The sequence below is a fragment of the Zingiber officinale genome, chromosome 1B (assembly GCF_018446385.1).
Source record: "Zingiber officinale cultivar Zhangliang chromosome 1B, Zo_v1.1, whole genome shotgun sequence".
NCBI classification, from domain to species: Eukaryota; Viridiplantae; Streptophyta; class Magnoliopsida; order Zingiberales; family Zingiberaceae; genus Zingiber; species Zingiber officinale.
The window spans coordinates 127,884,320-127,901,841 of record NC_055986.1 but is presented as its reverse complement, the minus strand read 5'-3'; the positions used below and the strand labels follow the sequence as shown (position 1 = coordinate 127,901,841).

The window sequence follows — 17,522 nt, the reverse complement described above, 5'->3', positions numbered from 1 at the left end:
GAGCCCTGGAGATCCAATTGGCTCTAGGACTGATCAGGCTTATGTTGGGTGTTATGCCCATGAGAAGTAGGAAACTAATTCTCGGAGATCCTGCCGGCTCTAGGGTCGATCGAGTTTATGTTGGGAGTCATGCCCATGAGGAGTGGGGAGCTGAGCGCCAAAGGTCTGACCGACTCTAGATCCGACCGTCTCTAGTGCCGATCGGGCTTATGGTAAGAGTCATGCTAATGAGAAGTGAGGAATTGAACCTCGGAAGTTCGACCATTTATAAGGTCGGTCGGATTTTTGTTGGGAGTCATACTCATGAGAAGTAAGGAACTGTAACTTGAGAATCTGACCAGCTCTTGAGCAGATCGAGTTTATGTTAAGATTCATGCCCATGAGGAGTGGGGAGCTGAGCCCCAGGAGTCCAACTGGCTCTAAATCCTATCGGCTCTAGTGCCAGTCAGGCTTATGTTAAGAGTCATGCCCATGAGAAGTAAGGAACTGAGCTCCGAAGGTCCGACCAACTATAGGGTCAGTTGGATTTTTGTTAGGAGTCATGCCCATGAGAAGTGAGGAACTGAACCCTGTGAATCCGACTGGCTCTATGGCGGATCAAGTTTATATTAGGAGTCATATTCATAAGAAGTGAGGAATTGAACTCCGTTAAAAATGATTCATTCGGATACATACACTTTCATTATAATTGTACATCATCTTAACTTTAACCACACATCATCTTGACTATCAACCCTATCTTCAACACCACATCCATCTACATGTTCATATCCACATAGTCAAAACAGCTCGTTCTACTCAATCCTTCCTGGTACTTCAAGAGTAACTTCAAGAGAAGACAGAAGAAACCATTCTTTACCTTTTACGCCACGGCATTATTCATCTTCAAGCTTGCACTGGTCTTCCAAGATCTGAAGTAGGACTCTTCAAGGTGAAGTCATGGATAGGCACGGACATGACCGTCTCAAATGCCTCCACGAGAAGTGCTACCTTCTTGCTCCGCGCAGGTGTCAATTTCCTCACCGCCTTTTGAAGTGCATTATCGATCATCCATGTTTCTGAACTTTTCCTTTCGTCTCTCTGCTGGTGCCTCAGATCGACCATTTCATCTGCTGGGTCGGGTTCCAGCGGAAGGAATCGCGGTGCCCTTGGATTGATCAGTCTTAGCACTTCCATCTCGATACCCTTCTTCCACTTTACACTTCTGCGTCTTGCCATATGCTTATTGCTTAGCTTAGGAGACGGGTTGCATCTTGCTCCTTCACTGTTGGTGATCATCCCATTTTGGGTGCAAATAGCTGCAAAGATTGTTCCATCAGATACGTCTTTGTGTTCCGTCTGATCACGCTCCGATGTTTGATCATCCTCTGAGTAGATATCTTCGCTTAGATCGATGAAGTTGGAGTCCCAAAAGCCTTGATATTCAATGAATCTTCCATCTCTAACCTCATCTTCTTCGGTGAGCTTGAGGCTGCTGTCTGGGTTTTCATAACCACTACTGATTTCAGGTTCTTTGTTTTCAGGCCATTCTTCAGCTGCGGCCAATTTCGATTGTTCAGTCCTATCATCTTCTCCACCATTGCTTTTGTTGCTGTTGTCATCATCTTCATCATCTGTTCCAAAGCCATCTTGTTCAGACTTATTGCCGTGAGAAACATTACTACTTTCTGAACCTTGATCGTCTGCAGCAACACTGCGATTTTGTTCACTTGTACTTTCATCTTCTAGAACTTGTTCAATTGATTGGCTTTCAGAAGAAATATTTTTTTCTTCCAATTCGTCACTTCCACTCTCATCAGTTTCTTCAGCATTATCATCTCCGCGTTCTGCATCATCTGCGACAATGCTGAAGATTATATGGTGTGGACTTGTAACATCTGTGGATAATTCAGACTCTTCTTGAGCTTTTTCACTTTCAAAGCAAGCAACAATATCTGCAGCATTATCTCCATCTCCATTTTCAGCAACAAAGCTGTGGCCTTTGCTCGTGTGAGATCCGTCGCCTATGACTAACTTTGATTCTTCAAGGCCATGTTGTACAGCAATTCCACTTACGACGACGTCTTCTTCCTTACAATCTCCAATATCTTCATCGCCGTCTTCGATTCTGGGGTTTGTATTGTCTAATTCAGATTCTTCAAGATCATTGGATTCACATTTTACGCGCTCTCCACTTCTCACCTCCATTTCTTTGAACTCGTGAAGCTCTCGCGCCTTGATAAACAGTTCTCCATGCCCAGATAAATCATCGAAGCAGAAATGTGGTTCTTTCTCGGATTCAGCTGCAAGAATGCTACCAACAGCACAGGCATCACCAGAAGAGATGTCACTTGTTTGCTCAAGACTCTCTCCTCCAACGCTAATCCGGGCATATATTTCAGGGATTTCAATATAAACCCCTGCTCCTTCAAAATTCTCAATTTCCTCTTCACTGAACTCCGTATCATCTTCCGACGGCTCTAAACTCTCAAGAAATTTTGATATCTCTCTATCAAACTCATCCTTGTAGATCTCATTCAAGAAATAGTAGTTCGTCTCTTCTATTACAGGAGCGATCTTTGAGCCTTGGATACTCCTCATCTTGCCTGAATTCATGTTTCTTCCTCCCTTGTTAAAACTTCCCCTCCTAATCGATGATACCCTTTTCAACTTCACGCTCCTCCTCTGCGTCCTGAAGGACCGCCTTCTCGCTGATGGTAAGCGTCTCAAGGGTTGCAGATGCTGGTGCCTACGGCCATGCAGAGAGCAGTAGTTGAAAGGGCAGACCTTAACCGCAGAAGTCAACTCAGCAACTTTGTTCCCCGGATTTACCTCTGACACACTTGGGAATTTGGATTCCTTCATAGTGGACGAACAAGTAGCCCTGCTAACCTTTCTTCGAGGCGATAGAACACTCGTTTCATAGATCTTCTTCATCGAAGGCCTTCGCGGTCGTAAACTTGCTTTCCTTGCTAATGTTTTCAAGTACTTCGCAACAGGAAGCGAAGGAGAAGAGGAAGGGGAAGGCTTTGAATTGCTATGATCAGCATGATTCTTGGCCTTGACGACGGTAGCAGGTGCAGGGGATTGAGCACTTACCTGCATGGGCTCCTTCCTTGCGTCCGAGCAAGTCGTGGGCTTCATATAATTTGGCGATGAGTTGCTTGTTGCCTTTGCGGTTTCCTTCTTCGCGATTCCTCCCCTTCCTTTGCCGTTCTGTTGAGCAGCGGAGGATCTGGACCTGAGCTTGTCTGGAGTCGATTGCGTCTTCTTTGTCTGCGCTTTGGGCTGATGAAGCTCATCAGGAGTCTGTGTTTGTGCCATTTGGATTGGACAAGGAGGGAGATGTTTGAGCTGGGATGAAGCTTGGCTTGATCTGTTAATGGAGGAAATTTGAGACCCTGCGCCGGTAAGAGAGAAAAAAAAGACTTGTTCTTCCTGATGGAGGATGGCGAATAACAGAGAAATATCAGTTATTTCGAGAATTGGGTGGTATCAGGGAAATTGAGACTTAGAACACCGCGTTAAGTTTCCTTGTAAGGAAGTTGGTCAAACAAAGGAAAGATGTTAAACCCAACAATTAGATTCTTTCCGAGTTTAAAAAGTTTGGTTCCATAAAATTTCCAAGTCAGTGTAACTGATCGAAGAAGATTTTTAAATTAAATTCTCGGTGTAAATCCTCCCTCACCGAGAATGCACGCCGCCACCGAAAAGCATAAGAACGCCGTAAACTGCACGCAGGACGCGGCAAGCGGCTTTTGACGCGCTCCAGCGAGGTGAGACGCGTGCATGTGGGACTTAAGTGGACTTTGGTGAGTCAACTAACGTGGGAAGTTTGGGTCCACGCGGCCAGTCACAATAATTGGTTAAGATTACTCAAGTTTCAATCGTCTAATTATAGGCTTATCGCAGGATTAAAAAAGAGAGAATTAATCAAACGTTCGATAACTAAGAACGTCTCCCAAGATTTGTGAGAAATTTATAAAATAAAAAAAGAACTGAATAAAAACAATTTAAATGTGAAGTTAGATATTAGAGCACCCATATCAACTATTTTATTCAAAGATTTTATCCTAAATTTTAATTAAGATAACTAAAAAATCTTTACATCATCTACCATATCCATTCCCTAAATTTAGATTTGATGAATAATGATTCTCTAAATTTAGGGAATGAAATCTCTACCCTAAAAATAAAATAATATTTCTTTCATTCCATAAATATAATAATAAAAAATAATAGAAAGAAATAAAAAATAAAAAAATTAAGAATGATGAAAATTTTAGGGTAGTTGATGTAGTATGTAGTGAAAAATGATTATCTAAATTTAATAAAATGGGTCATTTATCTTAAATTTTAGATATAGTAATAAGAAATTAATGTGGATGCTCTAATTAATAGTTAAAATTTTTCTATAGTCTGTAATTAATAATAAAGTATTGATCAAAGTTCTACTCTTCTTATTGTTTTATATAAATATAAATTTTAACAAAATTATTAGTAAATTATTATTTTAAAAATAAATGCATTTCATAAGTTAAAAAATATATATATAAAAATGACTATAATTAAATTAAAATTTATAAGTTAATTAAATATTAAATTAAAATTTTAATTAAATTAAAAATTATAATTAATTAAAATATTAAATTAAAATTATATAGAGATATTAAATAAAATAATAATAAATAAAACTAAGATTTTGATTATAAAGAGAATAATAAATTTTTATTTTTAATGTATATTCATGTGACATATTAAAGGCTAAAAAATCTCATTTAAAATTTTAACGATTAAAAATACTCTAACTCCATCTTTTAGTCTTAAAAAACAAACAGAAAAACAAACAGAAAGAAAGAAAATGTCAATGCACTCGAGTTCAGCCTACTTCAATGATCAATTAAGGTATAATTTTCTGCAAATGGCATCCTGTACATTATATTTATACAATTCGTCCCCAGGCTAAGGTACCACAATAGATATCCACTATTCAATCCTTAATTATGATGTATTTAAAAATAATCTCTAAGTAGAGCGCATAATCAAATGATATTAGACTCTTAGACTGCCCGTCACGCGTACTTTCCGATTTATCTTAGTATCCAATGAAAAAAATTTCATAAAACTAAATCGATCATTCTAATAATAATCAATGAGGCTAACTAAATTTATCATTTATATATATATATATACAAATCGAGGAATGAGATGCCATATATATATATATATATACAAATCGAGGAATGAGTGGGCATCAAAGAAAAATTAATGAAAAACACACTTGCCACATGTACTATGGTCATACACTTTCAACATGTACAAAGAAGAGAGGTAAATGGTAACAGGTTGCATTCAATAGTCCAATTCATGTCTTGATGAATATGCATCGAGAACGAAATTTTTGTCTAAATAAATACAAATGGAGGATAATCCGGACACCTAATCACCATCAAACAAGTAAAAGCCTTGCCTATTATGCCAGGATCCTGACCAAACATTAAGCAGACTGCAATTTACTCAACTGAAGATGATATGTTCTTTGGTGTTTCCTTGGAAGCTTTCATGGCAGACACAAAACCTAGCATTTTGTTTAGAGCGCTAATGTAGGCCCGAACACTGGATACTACAACATCCATTGCAGCTCCGCTTCCACTGGGAAAAGTAAATCATTCGGCATTAGAAATTCTTATCCTTAGAAATGAGACATGCACAGAAGAGAAAGAAGACCTGAAAGTTCGATGCATAGCCTGCCCTGTTAAGGCATGTGTTGAAGTATGACTATCATCTCCACTTATAACCACTCGTGTGGTTGCAATTGCATCTATGCCTTCAGTAACTGCATTTAAAGCATACTCCTTCAGAACTGCAGGCACCTGCAGAGGTAAAGCACATCCTAAATAAACTGAGGATGTTCAGGATAAGGATAACTTAGAAAAAAATATATATATAGCATAACTTAAATAGAGATCGAACATACTGTTGGTGCAACACAACACACCTAACTGAAAAAGAACAAGCCTAAAATCTGCAATACAAACAATACCAAGAGAAGGTTTCCTCATGCTAGTACTTTTTTTCTTAATATCTTCAGTAACTATGAAAATAACAAGTACTCTTGATTTATTTTATATCATAATCCTAAATGGAGTTTGCTTGCCCCTTGCATCAAATACCACCTCCCACAGAATAAATTATAAAAAAATAATTTTTCCTTAATGGGTGATTGACCTAAGAACGCTAGGATGATGAGTCACCTGCTGCGAGCGCTTCTTGATTTACCGTGATGGCCGGTGAAAAACTTCCGAGAGGCAAGATTAATCTATGTAAACTGGATACGTGGTGTCAAAGATATATATATATATATATATATATATATATATATAAACGTGCTAAGATCCAACTATTCGCTGATCCCAGGTCTTAACAAATCTAACAGAATGGCCTTCAAAGTCTATTATAAACATGTCTTTTATCTTATATTTCAAAACTACCTGAAACAGTCATATGGTTTGGAGCTAGTCCTAGCCAATCACTGACTAAAACAAAGTCTCAATTCAGAAGTTTATAGTCATAAACTAGTGTACTAGATTACTTTCTCTTTTAGAGAGAGCTGCAGCTCAATACTGAGTACTGACAAGTTAACGAAATCTGTTTGAGTTGGTCCATAACTAACTTTCCGTTTTATGTTACTGCAGACAGATTATTTTTATCACTACCGATTGCATCTATCTTTTCTTACTCGGGATGTCCCGAAATGCAATCTATTACATGAAATAACAGCATAAAATCAAGAGCACAGAAGTCTGTATCCTCACCTCAACTATGCTATCAATGGCTTTGTAAGCAGCATCAACTGGACCTGTGCCAATGGAGCAAGCAATTCTCTCTTCTCCATCAGAAGCTATTAATTTTACAGTTGCTGTAGACAGGCCAAGTGTTCCACATGTGGCCTGTAAGATTAAATCATTACTAGAGAGTTTATGTTTGGAGAGCTTGCTTATGGGGAAAAAATCAGTCCAAGTATACCTGTAGTTCTTCAAGAGACCAAATAACAGGAGGCTGAAATATTTCATCGGAGATCAGTGCCTCCAAGTCTTCGTCAGATATGCGCTGTTGTCATAGAAAAAATGAGTTCACATTTTTAATCCTTCCTAGAGATCAATTCCGAGTAATTACCACTTTCAACAAATTAAGCACCACAAAGAAGGACGAAGGATGAGTTCAGTGTTATAAGATTGCATTTTCTCCTAAACCATTGGTTGTGGAGCGTAGGATCATGCTTTGTGTAAGTCATTTAACGACAAAAGAAAAAAAAAAACTATGATTCTCCTGAGTTACAATAGTTAATTCTTTCTCACCTTTTTCTTCTCAGCGACTTCTTTAAAGCGTTTGAAGACATCATCAAGTTCCTTCCCATCAATATCATACCCAAACTGAACAAATAAAAATAAATTATACCTTACAAATGCAAAATAGTAAATGTTGTTACAAAGCAAAATTAATGAAGAAAAATGAACCTCCAACAATCTACACCTCAAAGCATGGCGTCCGCTGTGAAGATCAAGTGTCAGTCTTTTTGGAAATATGATATCCTTTAAAAGATAGACACACTACAGACACACAATTCTGCAGATTATTTCAATTTTTTTCAACAAGTTTGTCATAAGTTTTCTAACATTAGTGCACTAATATTCAAACACTCCAAGAAGTGTATAAAAAACTTCTTTAATTTGAAATCTATTTGTTTAAATTGATCTACAAGGTGTTTACAGACATTTGCTTCATATACTGAGTTGAGAATGAGTTTGGCTCTAATTGAGCTAGGTAGAAGCATGAGTTTAATAAGCATTTTAACAAAACAAGAGTGAAAACAATTTTTAGGTGTGTGGCTGAAGAGAATTCCTGAGCTTGGTTGGACTCATTTACAGCCTATGAATACAGTAGGAGAATGAAGATGCTTGTTTACTGCTTCCCAGACGTTTAGTTTATTCTGATGTGAACTAAAAGAATACTGTGCCAAAAGAACATTGATGTAGGACAAGAAATTCAAATGACATCATAGCTTGTTTAAAATTGTAGAATGTTTTAAGATGTGAAGTTGATATAGAAAAGGCATATATTAATCTAAATGTGATGTGAGGTATCCTCCTAATGAGCTTCTCCCCAAACAGAGGGGGGAACCCAGTCGTCATGTTGGCAATAATCACTCAACGATGGAACCCACACAACTAAACTAGGACCTTTAAGACCTCTACTCGTCCTTGTTCCCCAGGTCATCTGAAGATCCGTTCAAGGGGGGTCCTTGAGGGCGGGTTTGATGGCTCTCTTCCCCTTCTCCTTGATAAAAGAGGATAAGCCTGCAAATAGAGGCCTCTTTAAGTTGCAAGTCTCCCAAGGCCCAAAAGAATGGAGCCTGGCTAGTGAGAAGGCTCAGCAGCAAAAGACAGACCTGTAAACTCCTCAGTGGACTAGTTGCTCCTTGGTGAAGGATCGAAAGAAGCGATGGGGGGGGGTGGTAAATATCGCACGTTAAAAACTCTTTCTTTTTGTATCATAAAAACATGAGCAGTGCAATGGAAAATGAAATACACATTTCGGTTACTTAGTTCGGAGCCTAGGTCGACTCCTACTCGACCCGCGATCCTTAATCGCACCGTTAGGCAATCCACTAAAACTCTTCTTTCTGAAATCCTTCGGAGAGAAGCAATTCATATAGATGCAAAGTATAAGATAGTAACAATCTACTATCTTATTTAAATTTAAGTACAATGCAAGCTAATAAATAATAATTATACCGAACAAAGAATATCGATGAAGTGTGTCGGCGCTATGTTGGAGCAATAGCTTGCTTGAAGGTGCGTTGCAGAACAATAGCACGAACAGAGCCTTTACATAGAGGTGAATTGAAAACTGATGATCTACCTCGGACCTCGAGCTTTACTTTTATAAGAATCGTCACCATTCGGTAAACTGATCCTCAGGTTCGGTCAATCGAACTCGCTCTCTTCCTTCTTCGCTGAGATCCGATCTTCGGGCATTGATGACATTTAATGGTTCGGTCGACCGATCACCTTGTTCGGTCAACCGAACAGTGAATTTCCCTGTTCGTCGAGATTCGCACTTAATGTTGCTTTAATGAGATGATCTTTCGATCGACTGATCCTCTGGTTAGGTCAACCAATCAGCCAGGTTTCCTTCTCTGCTTTGGCTCAGTCAGATTTATGTCATATCATCAAGGTTCGGTCGACCGACCCTCTGGTTCGTTCGATCGATCAGGCTTCGATCGAACTCTGCTCCGCTTTGGTCTAAACTAGTCTCTGGTTTGAGTTAGCCTTAGGGGTGGCAATTTCACCCGAACCCGATGGAAGATTCGATATCCGACCCGAATGGAGGAGGGTATGGAGGAACTATCAATACCCGATATCCGACCCGAATACCCGATTAAATAATATATATACATATATTAAAGAAAATTTCCTTTTTCCAAAATCAACTTACTATTTTTGTTGATATTAGGAGGAGACTATATAGATGTTTAATCTATTTTTTTAATTATATATATATATTTTTTAATAGGTTGTTAATTTTAATATATTTTTGTTGAATGATAATAGTTGGATAGAAAGAAGAAAAATTATAACTATAGAAGATATCTGATCATTTAATGGGTATGGGTATACCCATCGGAGATCCTATACTCGATGAGTATGGGGCGGAGGATATAGAATCCGACCCGAACCCGACCCACTGTCATCCCTAGTTAGCCTTATTCGGTCGACCGATCCCTGTGTTCGGTCGACCGATCAGGTCATTCTTTGCAAAACAAAGTTAGACTCTATATTCCTGCAAAACAAAGGTTAGTACAATAATATAGTAAGATGCATGAGTAATAATAGACAGTAAGAGCGATCTAGAGTTTGTTCCTCTCTGAAACACGTCCTCACTGTCGTTATTCTCCAGTTGCTTACCTCAACCTACCTGCCAAACATTGGTCCTCTAGACCTGTTTGAACTTTGCCGCTTAGCATCGGATCGGCCCACCAAGACTTTCCCTCGATCTTCGGTCCTCCAAACCTATCAAACTTCCCTGCCAAGTGTCGGGCCATCTCGACCCACTTGAACTTTCTGCCTGGCTTCCACGATCTGCTAAGATTTTCTCCAGGTCGAGTAAACAGCCTGCACACTCAGTCAACTTGTTAGATCACAACAAGACTTAACATGAACCTTTGACAACATTAAAACTCAGGTTCGATTTTGGTGCGCCCTGCACCAACGCTTGGTTGTTTAAGAAGGAGACATGCTCAAGCCTAACCTTTGGGTTGTGGAAGATGTCGACGTTTCTTCAAAAGAATCTCTAACAAAAATAGCGAAGTCCATCCCCACAAAAGCGTGAAACAAGCACCACACTTGAAAAACTTGTTGATAAGACCCTAAAAGCCTAACTTTACGAGCTTCTCTCAGCCAAGTCCTTAAGAACCTCAGAATTGGCCATAACGGCCTTCAATTTTGTCACCGCCTTTTGATCCTCGAGGATAAGGTTGGATGGGGTACATCGGTAGCCTAGTAAGAAATCCCACCAATACGAGATTACCCAAGGTAATGGACAAAAAAAGCTACATCTTCCATCCTTTTATGAAGGAGGGGATATGCTAAACTTTCTAGTCAATCGAGGTGTCACAAAGAGTACCCTTTTATCAAAGTTAATCTTAAAGGCCGCCATGAACAACCACACTTAGTGACCCAACTCGGCTTGACGAAACCTTAATTAGAAATGTAGTCAAGCTTCATCAGGAGTTCAATGAAAAGTGGCTAAAGAAGAGCCTGAGGGTTCGAAGGAGACTCACCAATAGGGCGAGAAGGGAAAAGCACAACCTAACGATGAAAAAATCCATAAAGAAAGTAATCATCCTACTTGGGGGCTATTAAGGCCTATGATGCCTCTAGGGGACCAAGCAAACATAGTACTTCGACACCTCATACCTCTTGTAGAGCACATTCATCTGTTCAACAATCATCATGGATGGTTCGGCATGAGCCTCCTCAAACTGGACGTTGAATACTTTTGCCTAAACCAAGGGGAAACTAGCAAAGTGAGAATACTATCGAAAGTAGTGCTTATGGGGTTTTCAAGGATTGATAGGAGAAAAACTGATCAGATCAGAGCTCATTTGGGACAAAAGAAGCAATAACACAACACTAAAGGAACATGACAGCAAAAGACCTAGTGCTTGTGGTTGGGCCCTTTTTATAGTCATGATAAATTGTGGAGGAAGTTAGGAAAGGAGAAGACGAAGGACAACTATCAATTCACAAGACCTTCGCATCAAGCACTTCTTAATGGGCCCCAATGTAAGGTGGGAAAATTGATATGTGGTATCTACTCACCTCAGAAAAACCAATTAGGGCATATCGTGTGTTCCCCATAACCAGAGGCATATGCCATCCCTAGTAAAATGTCCCATTTGGATGTCCCTTGTTTTGCACTGACATCAACGACCAACTAAGAGGAGAACATGCCAATGCCACCTACAAGAGGGGTCGACAGAGCCATCCCAATTAAACATACTCTTTTCTTTGTCATCAAAGACAAGACAAAGACCGTTCCTCACCTCTCCACTAGTTGTGGAGGTTATAGGATAAGATCGAGATATGAATGGTAGCCACTTTGTCTCTATCCCTATAAAAGGCGCAAAGGAAGCATGGATAAGCTTCTTCTAAAACCCTCAAGTTAGGGGTGAAAATAAGTCAAGCCGCTCATGAGCGGCTTGGTCAAAGCTCGACTCAAACTCGGAGTTGACCGAGCTCGAGCCGGCTCATTTAATATTCGAGTCGATCTCGAGCCTATTTAATACTGGCTCGATGGCTCAGCGAGCCTTATCGAGCCAGGCTAATTTAATATTCTAATATTTAAAATAATTACTACTTTAAAAATAAATAATAAGTTGAGGAGGTGTTTGTGGCTAGAAGGTTTCATTGGATCTAGTTGTGGTCGAAGGTTCGAACTGCGCCTTGTTTCATTTTAATTTAATTTTTTGAGCCAAGCTTGAGCCGAACTCGAGCTCAAATTCACCAGCTCACTCGAGCTCAAGCCGAGCGTCTTTAATTTTCTTGAGCTCGAGCTTGGCTTAGCTCATTTGCACCACTACCTCAAATACCACAACCTACACTTCAAGATACTCTACAACACACCTTGGCCAAAACCGCATCTCGACTCCCAAAACTCCAACAAACTTGGCGAACCTACATGAGGCATGTTCAACCATCTAACTCGGAAAGCCACATCATCTATTAGGCCCAAACCTCAATAAGATGACACTAATTCTCAAAGTAATAATAGTCTCACTGAAAGGAAAGAAGTGAAGCACTTAGTATCACAAACTCTCTTGAAATAGAATGAAAAGGCCTAAGCCATACCTAAGCTTTCCAAGGACAATGCCAGATTCATTTGCACGAGCTAATCCAATGTCTTCAGGAGAGATAATTTCATATGTACCCTTGTGTTTAAGCATCCCATCCTGCAAAAGATTAAATCAGATATCAATGCACAAGTGCAAAAGCTAACCATAAAAAGAATGCAAACGCATATGTGGTCCAAAACCCAAAAGATTTCCCTATTCTGAAAAAACATGATCAATTTCAAAACCAATGAGAAAAAATTGATTTATTGGACCATCGTTGTTGAGTAAATTTGATGCAGCTGTCTTTGAGACAAATAATCCCACTTACAGTAAAAATTCAATGATTTTCCAATTCCTTGAGTGTAGCTAGTGAATAGCAAATGATTTAACTTAACCAAATAGTTATTTGTAACTGTTTGTGTTGCCACATTTTTTTTGTATTTGTCTTTGTACATGCTGTCCTAAAGTACTACATAGAACCTAACACAGCACAAAAAATTGCAAGCATAGCATCAATATCTTAACAAGCACCTGGTGGATGCCACTTTCATGAGCAAAAGCATTAGCACCAACAATAGCTTTGTGTGGCTGTAAATGCAAGCCTGTATATTCAGCTACCTGAAACATCAATCTAAATTTACACTTATTGAAAATAAAATAAATAAATAAATTCTTCAAGGGAAACATTTAGTGATCAATTTTTAAAGTACCATCTTGCTTGCCATCACTATGTGTTTTGTGTTAATTCCAGTACAAAGACCTCCAAGAAGTTCCTGACGACACTTCATAGCAATAACAACCTGCAACAAGCAAAACAAAGGATGAAGAGACATTTATCAGATATCAAAAGCCAAAACCAAATAATAGTTATTTGAATCCTGCAGAAAGTCTTTGATAACATTTTTCACTGTTCAACATCATTATAATAAGGATCAAAACAATTAACAAGTTTACATTGTTGATGGTTCTTTTTTTTCTGAAAAAAAAAATGGATTTAAATGTATCTTAACTTCTAGTTCACTTCTTGTCACTGAAGAACACATTGAACAAATCACTGCATAACTATCTCTGAATCTAAAGGGACTAATTTCTTACCAACTTTAAGCATATGCATACCCACGAGAAAAACATTGACAACACCTAAACATGATCATAATGCTTTTTGTCTAACCTTTGGACTATATATCTACGTAGCTGGTATGAGAATTTATGCTAGCAATATATAATGCTAGTAAAATATCTTTGCAAGAGACAAGAAATAGGAAGAATGATGGATAGCAATTCCAACTCAAAATTTTTCCATATCTTGTGGAGATGACATGCAAATGAACATCATCGGGTTTCTCTGTGATAATTCATAGTCATATCTTTTATAGTGGATAAACTATTCAACAAAAAAGTTAATTTATCAATATTCATAATTCCACTCTGTTTTGATAAAATGTCTATGGGTCATTAATCTATTTATATATAAATTTCTACACTATTTTGATATTAAATCAACTGAATGGCTATGGATTCATAAGGTTTATGTTGGCATTCACATTCAAATATTCTACATGTAAAAGCTCTATCAAAGGATATGTGCTTTGTTTTGGTCAAAAGAGATTAGAGAACGAACTTGGTGCTTCTCCTGTTCATGTAAGCAAGCAGGTGGTTGTCTTTTATGTTGCATTTCAAAAATGACTGATCTCAACAAAATTAATTAAAGCTATATGATTAATTAAATTAGAAGGCAATCAATATAGGCTGAGTGGGGAAAATATAACTCACAAGTCTAAATTTTCAAAACAAAATATGGTGTGGCTGCCTTTTCATAATTGCCCCAGCCGTGTCATTCATTGTAACCCAACAATATGTGTAAATCTATTACATATATCTTCACGACCAGCTCAAATGAGAAACTGACCCATGGTTTAGGTCCAACCACCGGCCAAGATGTTTATGCACATGATCATAGTAAGTCCCTCATTTAAACCTATTTACCCTCATTATTAGTCTAAAATCCAGTGAGATGACAGGGTGACAAAACGAGGATATTGTATATGAGATGCCAGCTTAGAGACCTGTATGGTACCATGATAACCAGAAGCATAAGAAACCATATAACAGTATGGCATTTAAAAACAAGCATTAAAGGATTGAGTCTTGTGTTAATGATGCTTGTCAGACCAGAAAACACTGCATACTACATTTCCATATAATCAGCATTCTAAACCATGGAACAGTGTGATAACTATGGCATACTCGAAAATATAGTTAATGCGATGATATCATCAAGCCTTTGCAACCACTGCCACATACTATAATTTGTGTAACCATGTGAATGCATAGCACGACCTAGCACCAACTAATGACAGCCGGCAGAACAATCAAAATTTTGGTACTTTTAATCAGTCAAGATGAAAACATTTGCAGGACAGTAGCAAAAGAATTTTTGTTTTTGAAAGAAAGATGATAATGAAAAAATCAAAATAAACCTCAGTAATTGAACAGAATGAATCCCTTTTTATTCACAGCATGTAATGTAGCCATTTATATATTAATCATACCTCCTCCAAAGAAGCATTTCCAGCTCTTTCACCAATACCATTGACAGTGACCTCTAGTTGCCTTGCCCCTGCATAAGCGCCCTGAGATTGGGTTGCCAAAACAAGTGAATACAAAGAAGATATGAGAGAAAACACAGGACAAGCTCACTTGAGTCGAGTATGCTATACTTACTGCTAATGTGTTTGCAGTTGCAAGTCCAAGGTCATTCTGGCAGTGAGTAGATATAATCACATTTTCAATACCAGGGGTGTTTGCCTTTATGTCAGAAATTAACTGTCCAAATTCAGATGGAAGAGTATATCCAACAGTGTCCGGGATGTTCAGTGTCGTTGCGCCAGCTTTAATTACTTCCGCCAGAAGATGATACAGAAATTCCCTATCAGATCTGAAAGAGATGGCCACTAGAATCAGAATTACACTTCCATTATTCGAGTTCAAGTTAAGAGAGCAGGAAACCTGCCGGCGTCCTCAGGGCTAAACTCAATATCCCGGCAGCCAAGACTCTTGGCATAAGCTACCATGTCACGAGCAATGCTCACCACTTCCTCCCTTGTCTTCCTCAGCTTATGCTTCATATGGATCTCGCTCGTGGCAATGAAGGTGTGCACTCTCGGCTTCTTTGCATGTCGAACCGCCTCCCACGCGGCATCAATATCTCTCTTATTGCACCTTGCCAACCCACAGATCACGGGTATATGCCCGTCATCGCCAATGGGATGGTTCCCTACCTCGATGGCAATGGAACGGACGGCGTCGAGGTCGTCGGGGCTGGAGGCAGGGAATCCGGCTTCGATGATGTCGACCCCGAGGCGGGATAGGTGGCGGGCGACAACGAGCTTCTCGTTGCTTGTCATGGTGGCGCCGGGGGACTGCTCGCCGTCGCGGAGGGTGGTGTCGAAGATGCGGACGTAGTTGGGGTCGGAGATGCGATTGGGGACGTAATCAGGGCGAGAAGGGAGGGAGCATCTGAGGGATCCTCCGGCTAAGATCCGCGGTTTGTGAACTGTGGAGCCGGTGGGGAAGGAGAATGAGCGGGAGGAGAGAGACGAAAGCCATGAATTAAGGAGGAGACGGGAGCGGGGAAGAACGAAATCTTGCCGGCGAATGTTGGTAGATGAGAAGCAGTTGCTAGAGATGGCGAGCGAGAACGCCATGGGAAGGAAGCGGAGGCGCGAGCTAGAAACGGAAGATGAACCCGGCCGTCGTGTCTTATACGATAGGGTTTAAGAGGATCCGGTTCGGCTTCTTGTCTTATACGATAGGGTTTAATCACGTTTTAAGCACTTGATGGACGTTCGTTTCATGCTGAAGTCATTAAAAATATACTGAATAATAACAAATAAAATAAAATAAAATAAAAGATTGATTCACCTGTAAAATAATAGTCATATATGAGTATTTATGAGATATTGCCAAATAATGATCATGATCTTCAAAAATCAAAGCCTATTTAGCGGTTTTAGTTAAGAATAATAATTATACACTACCATCTAAGAATCATAGAGGAACTATTTAATTAGAGTAAAAGGTATATACTCTTTCTAGATATCCTTTTAATCAAATGGCTAGGGAATAAATGAATAAACATACGTCAGTAGAAAATTAATAGATATTTGATTATAATAAATCTGTTACTCTGTAATCCACTGCACATCTCATGGAACATAGGACTGTTTAAGAATCATGAGCACAATCCGAAGACGGAGCCCAGGATTTCGTATTGGGATGAAGTCGTTATTAAAGTATCATTCTAGTATTGTTAAAGATGTTTTCTGGAATTCCAGTATCAATAAGTTATAAAGGTATCTAACTATTATCCCAAGCAGCTAGGCATCCTGATGGATTCTTTCTCTCATGCTAGAGCATCGAACAGATTGGATGAGGGGTCAAGGGCCGAGCCAGGAATTGAATTTATCCGGTCTAAAAAATTTTTAATCAAAAATAACCAAAAAAAAATACATGGCTGAAGTATTTGACATGGAGATACCTACATAATGAATTCTAGAGCAATAATAATTTACAAATGGACAAATAAATTTCATAACAAAAATCATTTACAATTCATGATGAAAAATTTCACAAAACATTGAAATCAATTTGACAAAGCCATGGCGATATTGTTAAAGAAGCAATTTCAAAGCTATTTGAGAAAAGAAATCGTTAAATTCTCAAAAGCACTTTTAAAATGTTATTTGCATTTCATTTTCCTCAGCGTTTAGACTAAACGAACTCTCCATCTCTAGGATTTCTCTCGCATGATCTCTTGTGACAAAAAATTACAATATAACAAAAAAATTGTTAAAAAATACCTATAATCAAGAATATGAAATATGATTTTACATCAGCAACACATAAAAATTACACAAATCTTACTGCAAAATTCATACTAGGCATTAAGGAAAAAATTTCCAAATTCAATCTTAGTTTAAAAATTGTGTTAATAGTGATAACACGGTGGAATCTTAGTAGCAACTAAGAGACACAAAAAGATGAAGATATAAAGATAATTATAGAAGTTGTGCATACCTTCAATATCAAACTCCAAAGATATATATATATATATAATTTATCAAATGATGTACCCAGAAATCTT

General features: G+C 38.6%; 1 protein-coding gene across 1 annotated transcript; it reads right to left on the bottom strand.

The window, feature by feature from the left end:
- Positions 1-5,227: 5,227 nt before the first annotated feature.
- Positions 5,228-16,133, bottom strand: LOC121978394 (2-isopropylmalate synthase A-like). Its single transcript, XM_042530749.1, has 12 exons — positions 15,386-16,133; positions 15,101-15,314; positions 14,929-15,009; positions 13,087-13,176; positions 12,908-12,994; positions 12,393-12,493; positions 7,497-7,530; positions 7,338-7,412; positions 7,006-7,089; positions 6,795-6,929; positions 5,707-5,852; positions 5,228-5,631 (listed from the first exon to the last, which is right to left on the bottom strand). Exons 1-12 carry the CDS (start codon positions 16,081-16,083, stop codon positions 5,493-5,495), a joined length of 1,884 nt encoding a protein of 627 aa, XP_042386683.1. The 5' UTR covers positions 16,084-16,133; the 3' UTR covers positions 5,228-5,492.
- Between the last annotated feature and the right edge of the window lie 1,389 nt (positions 16,134-17,522).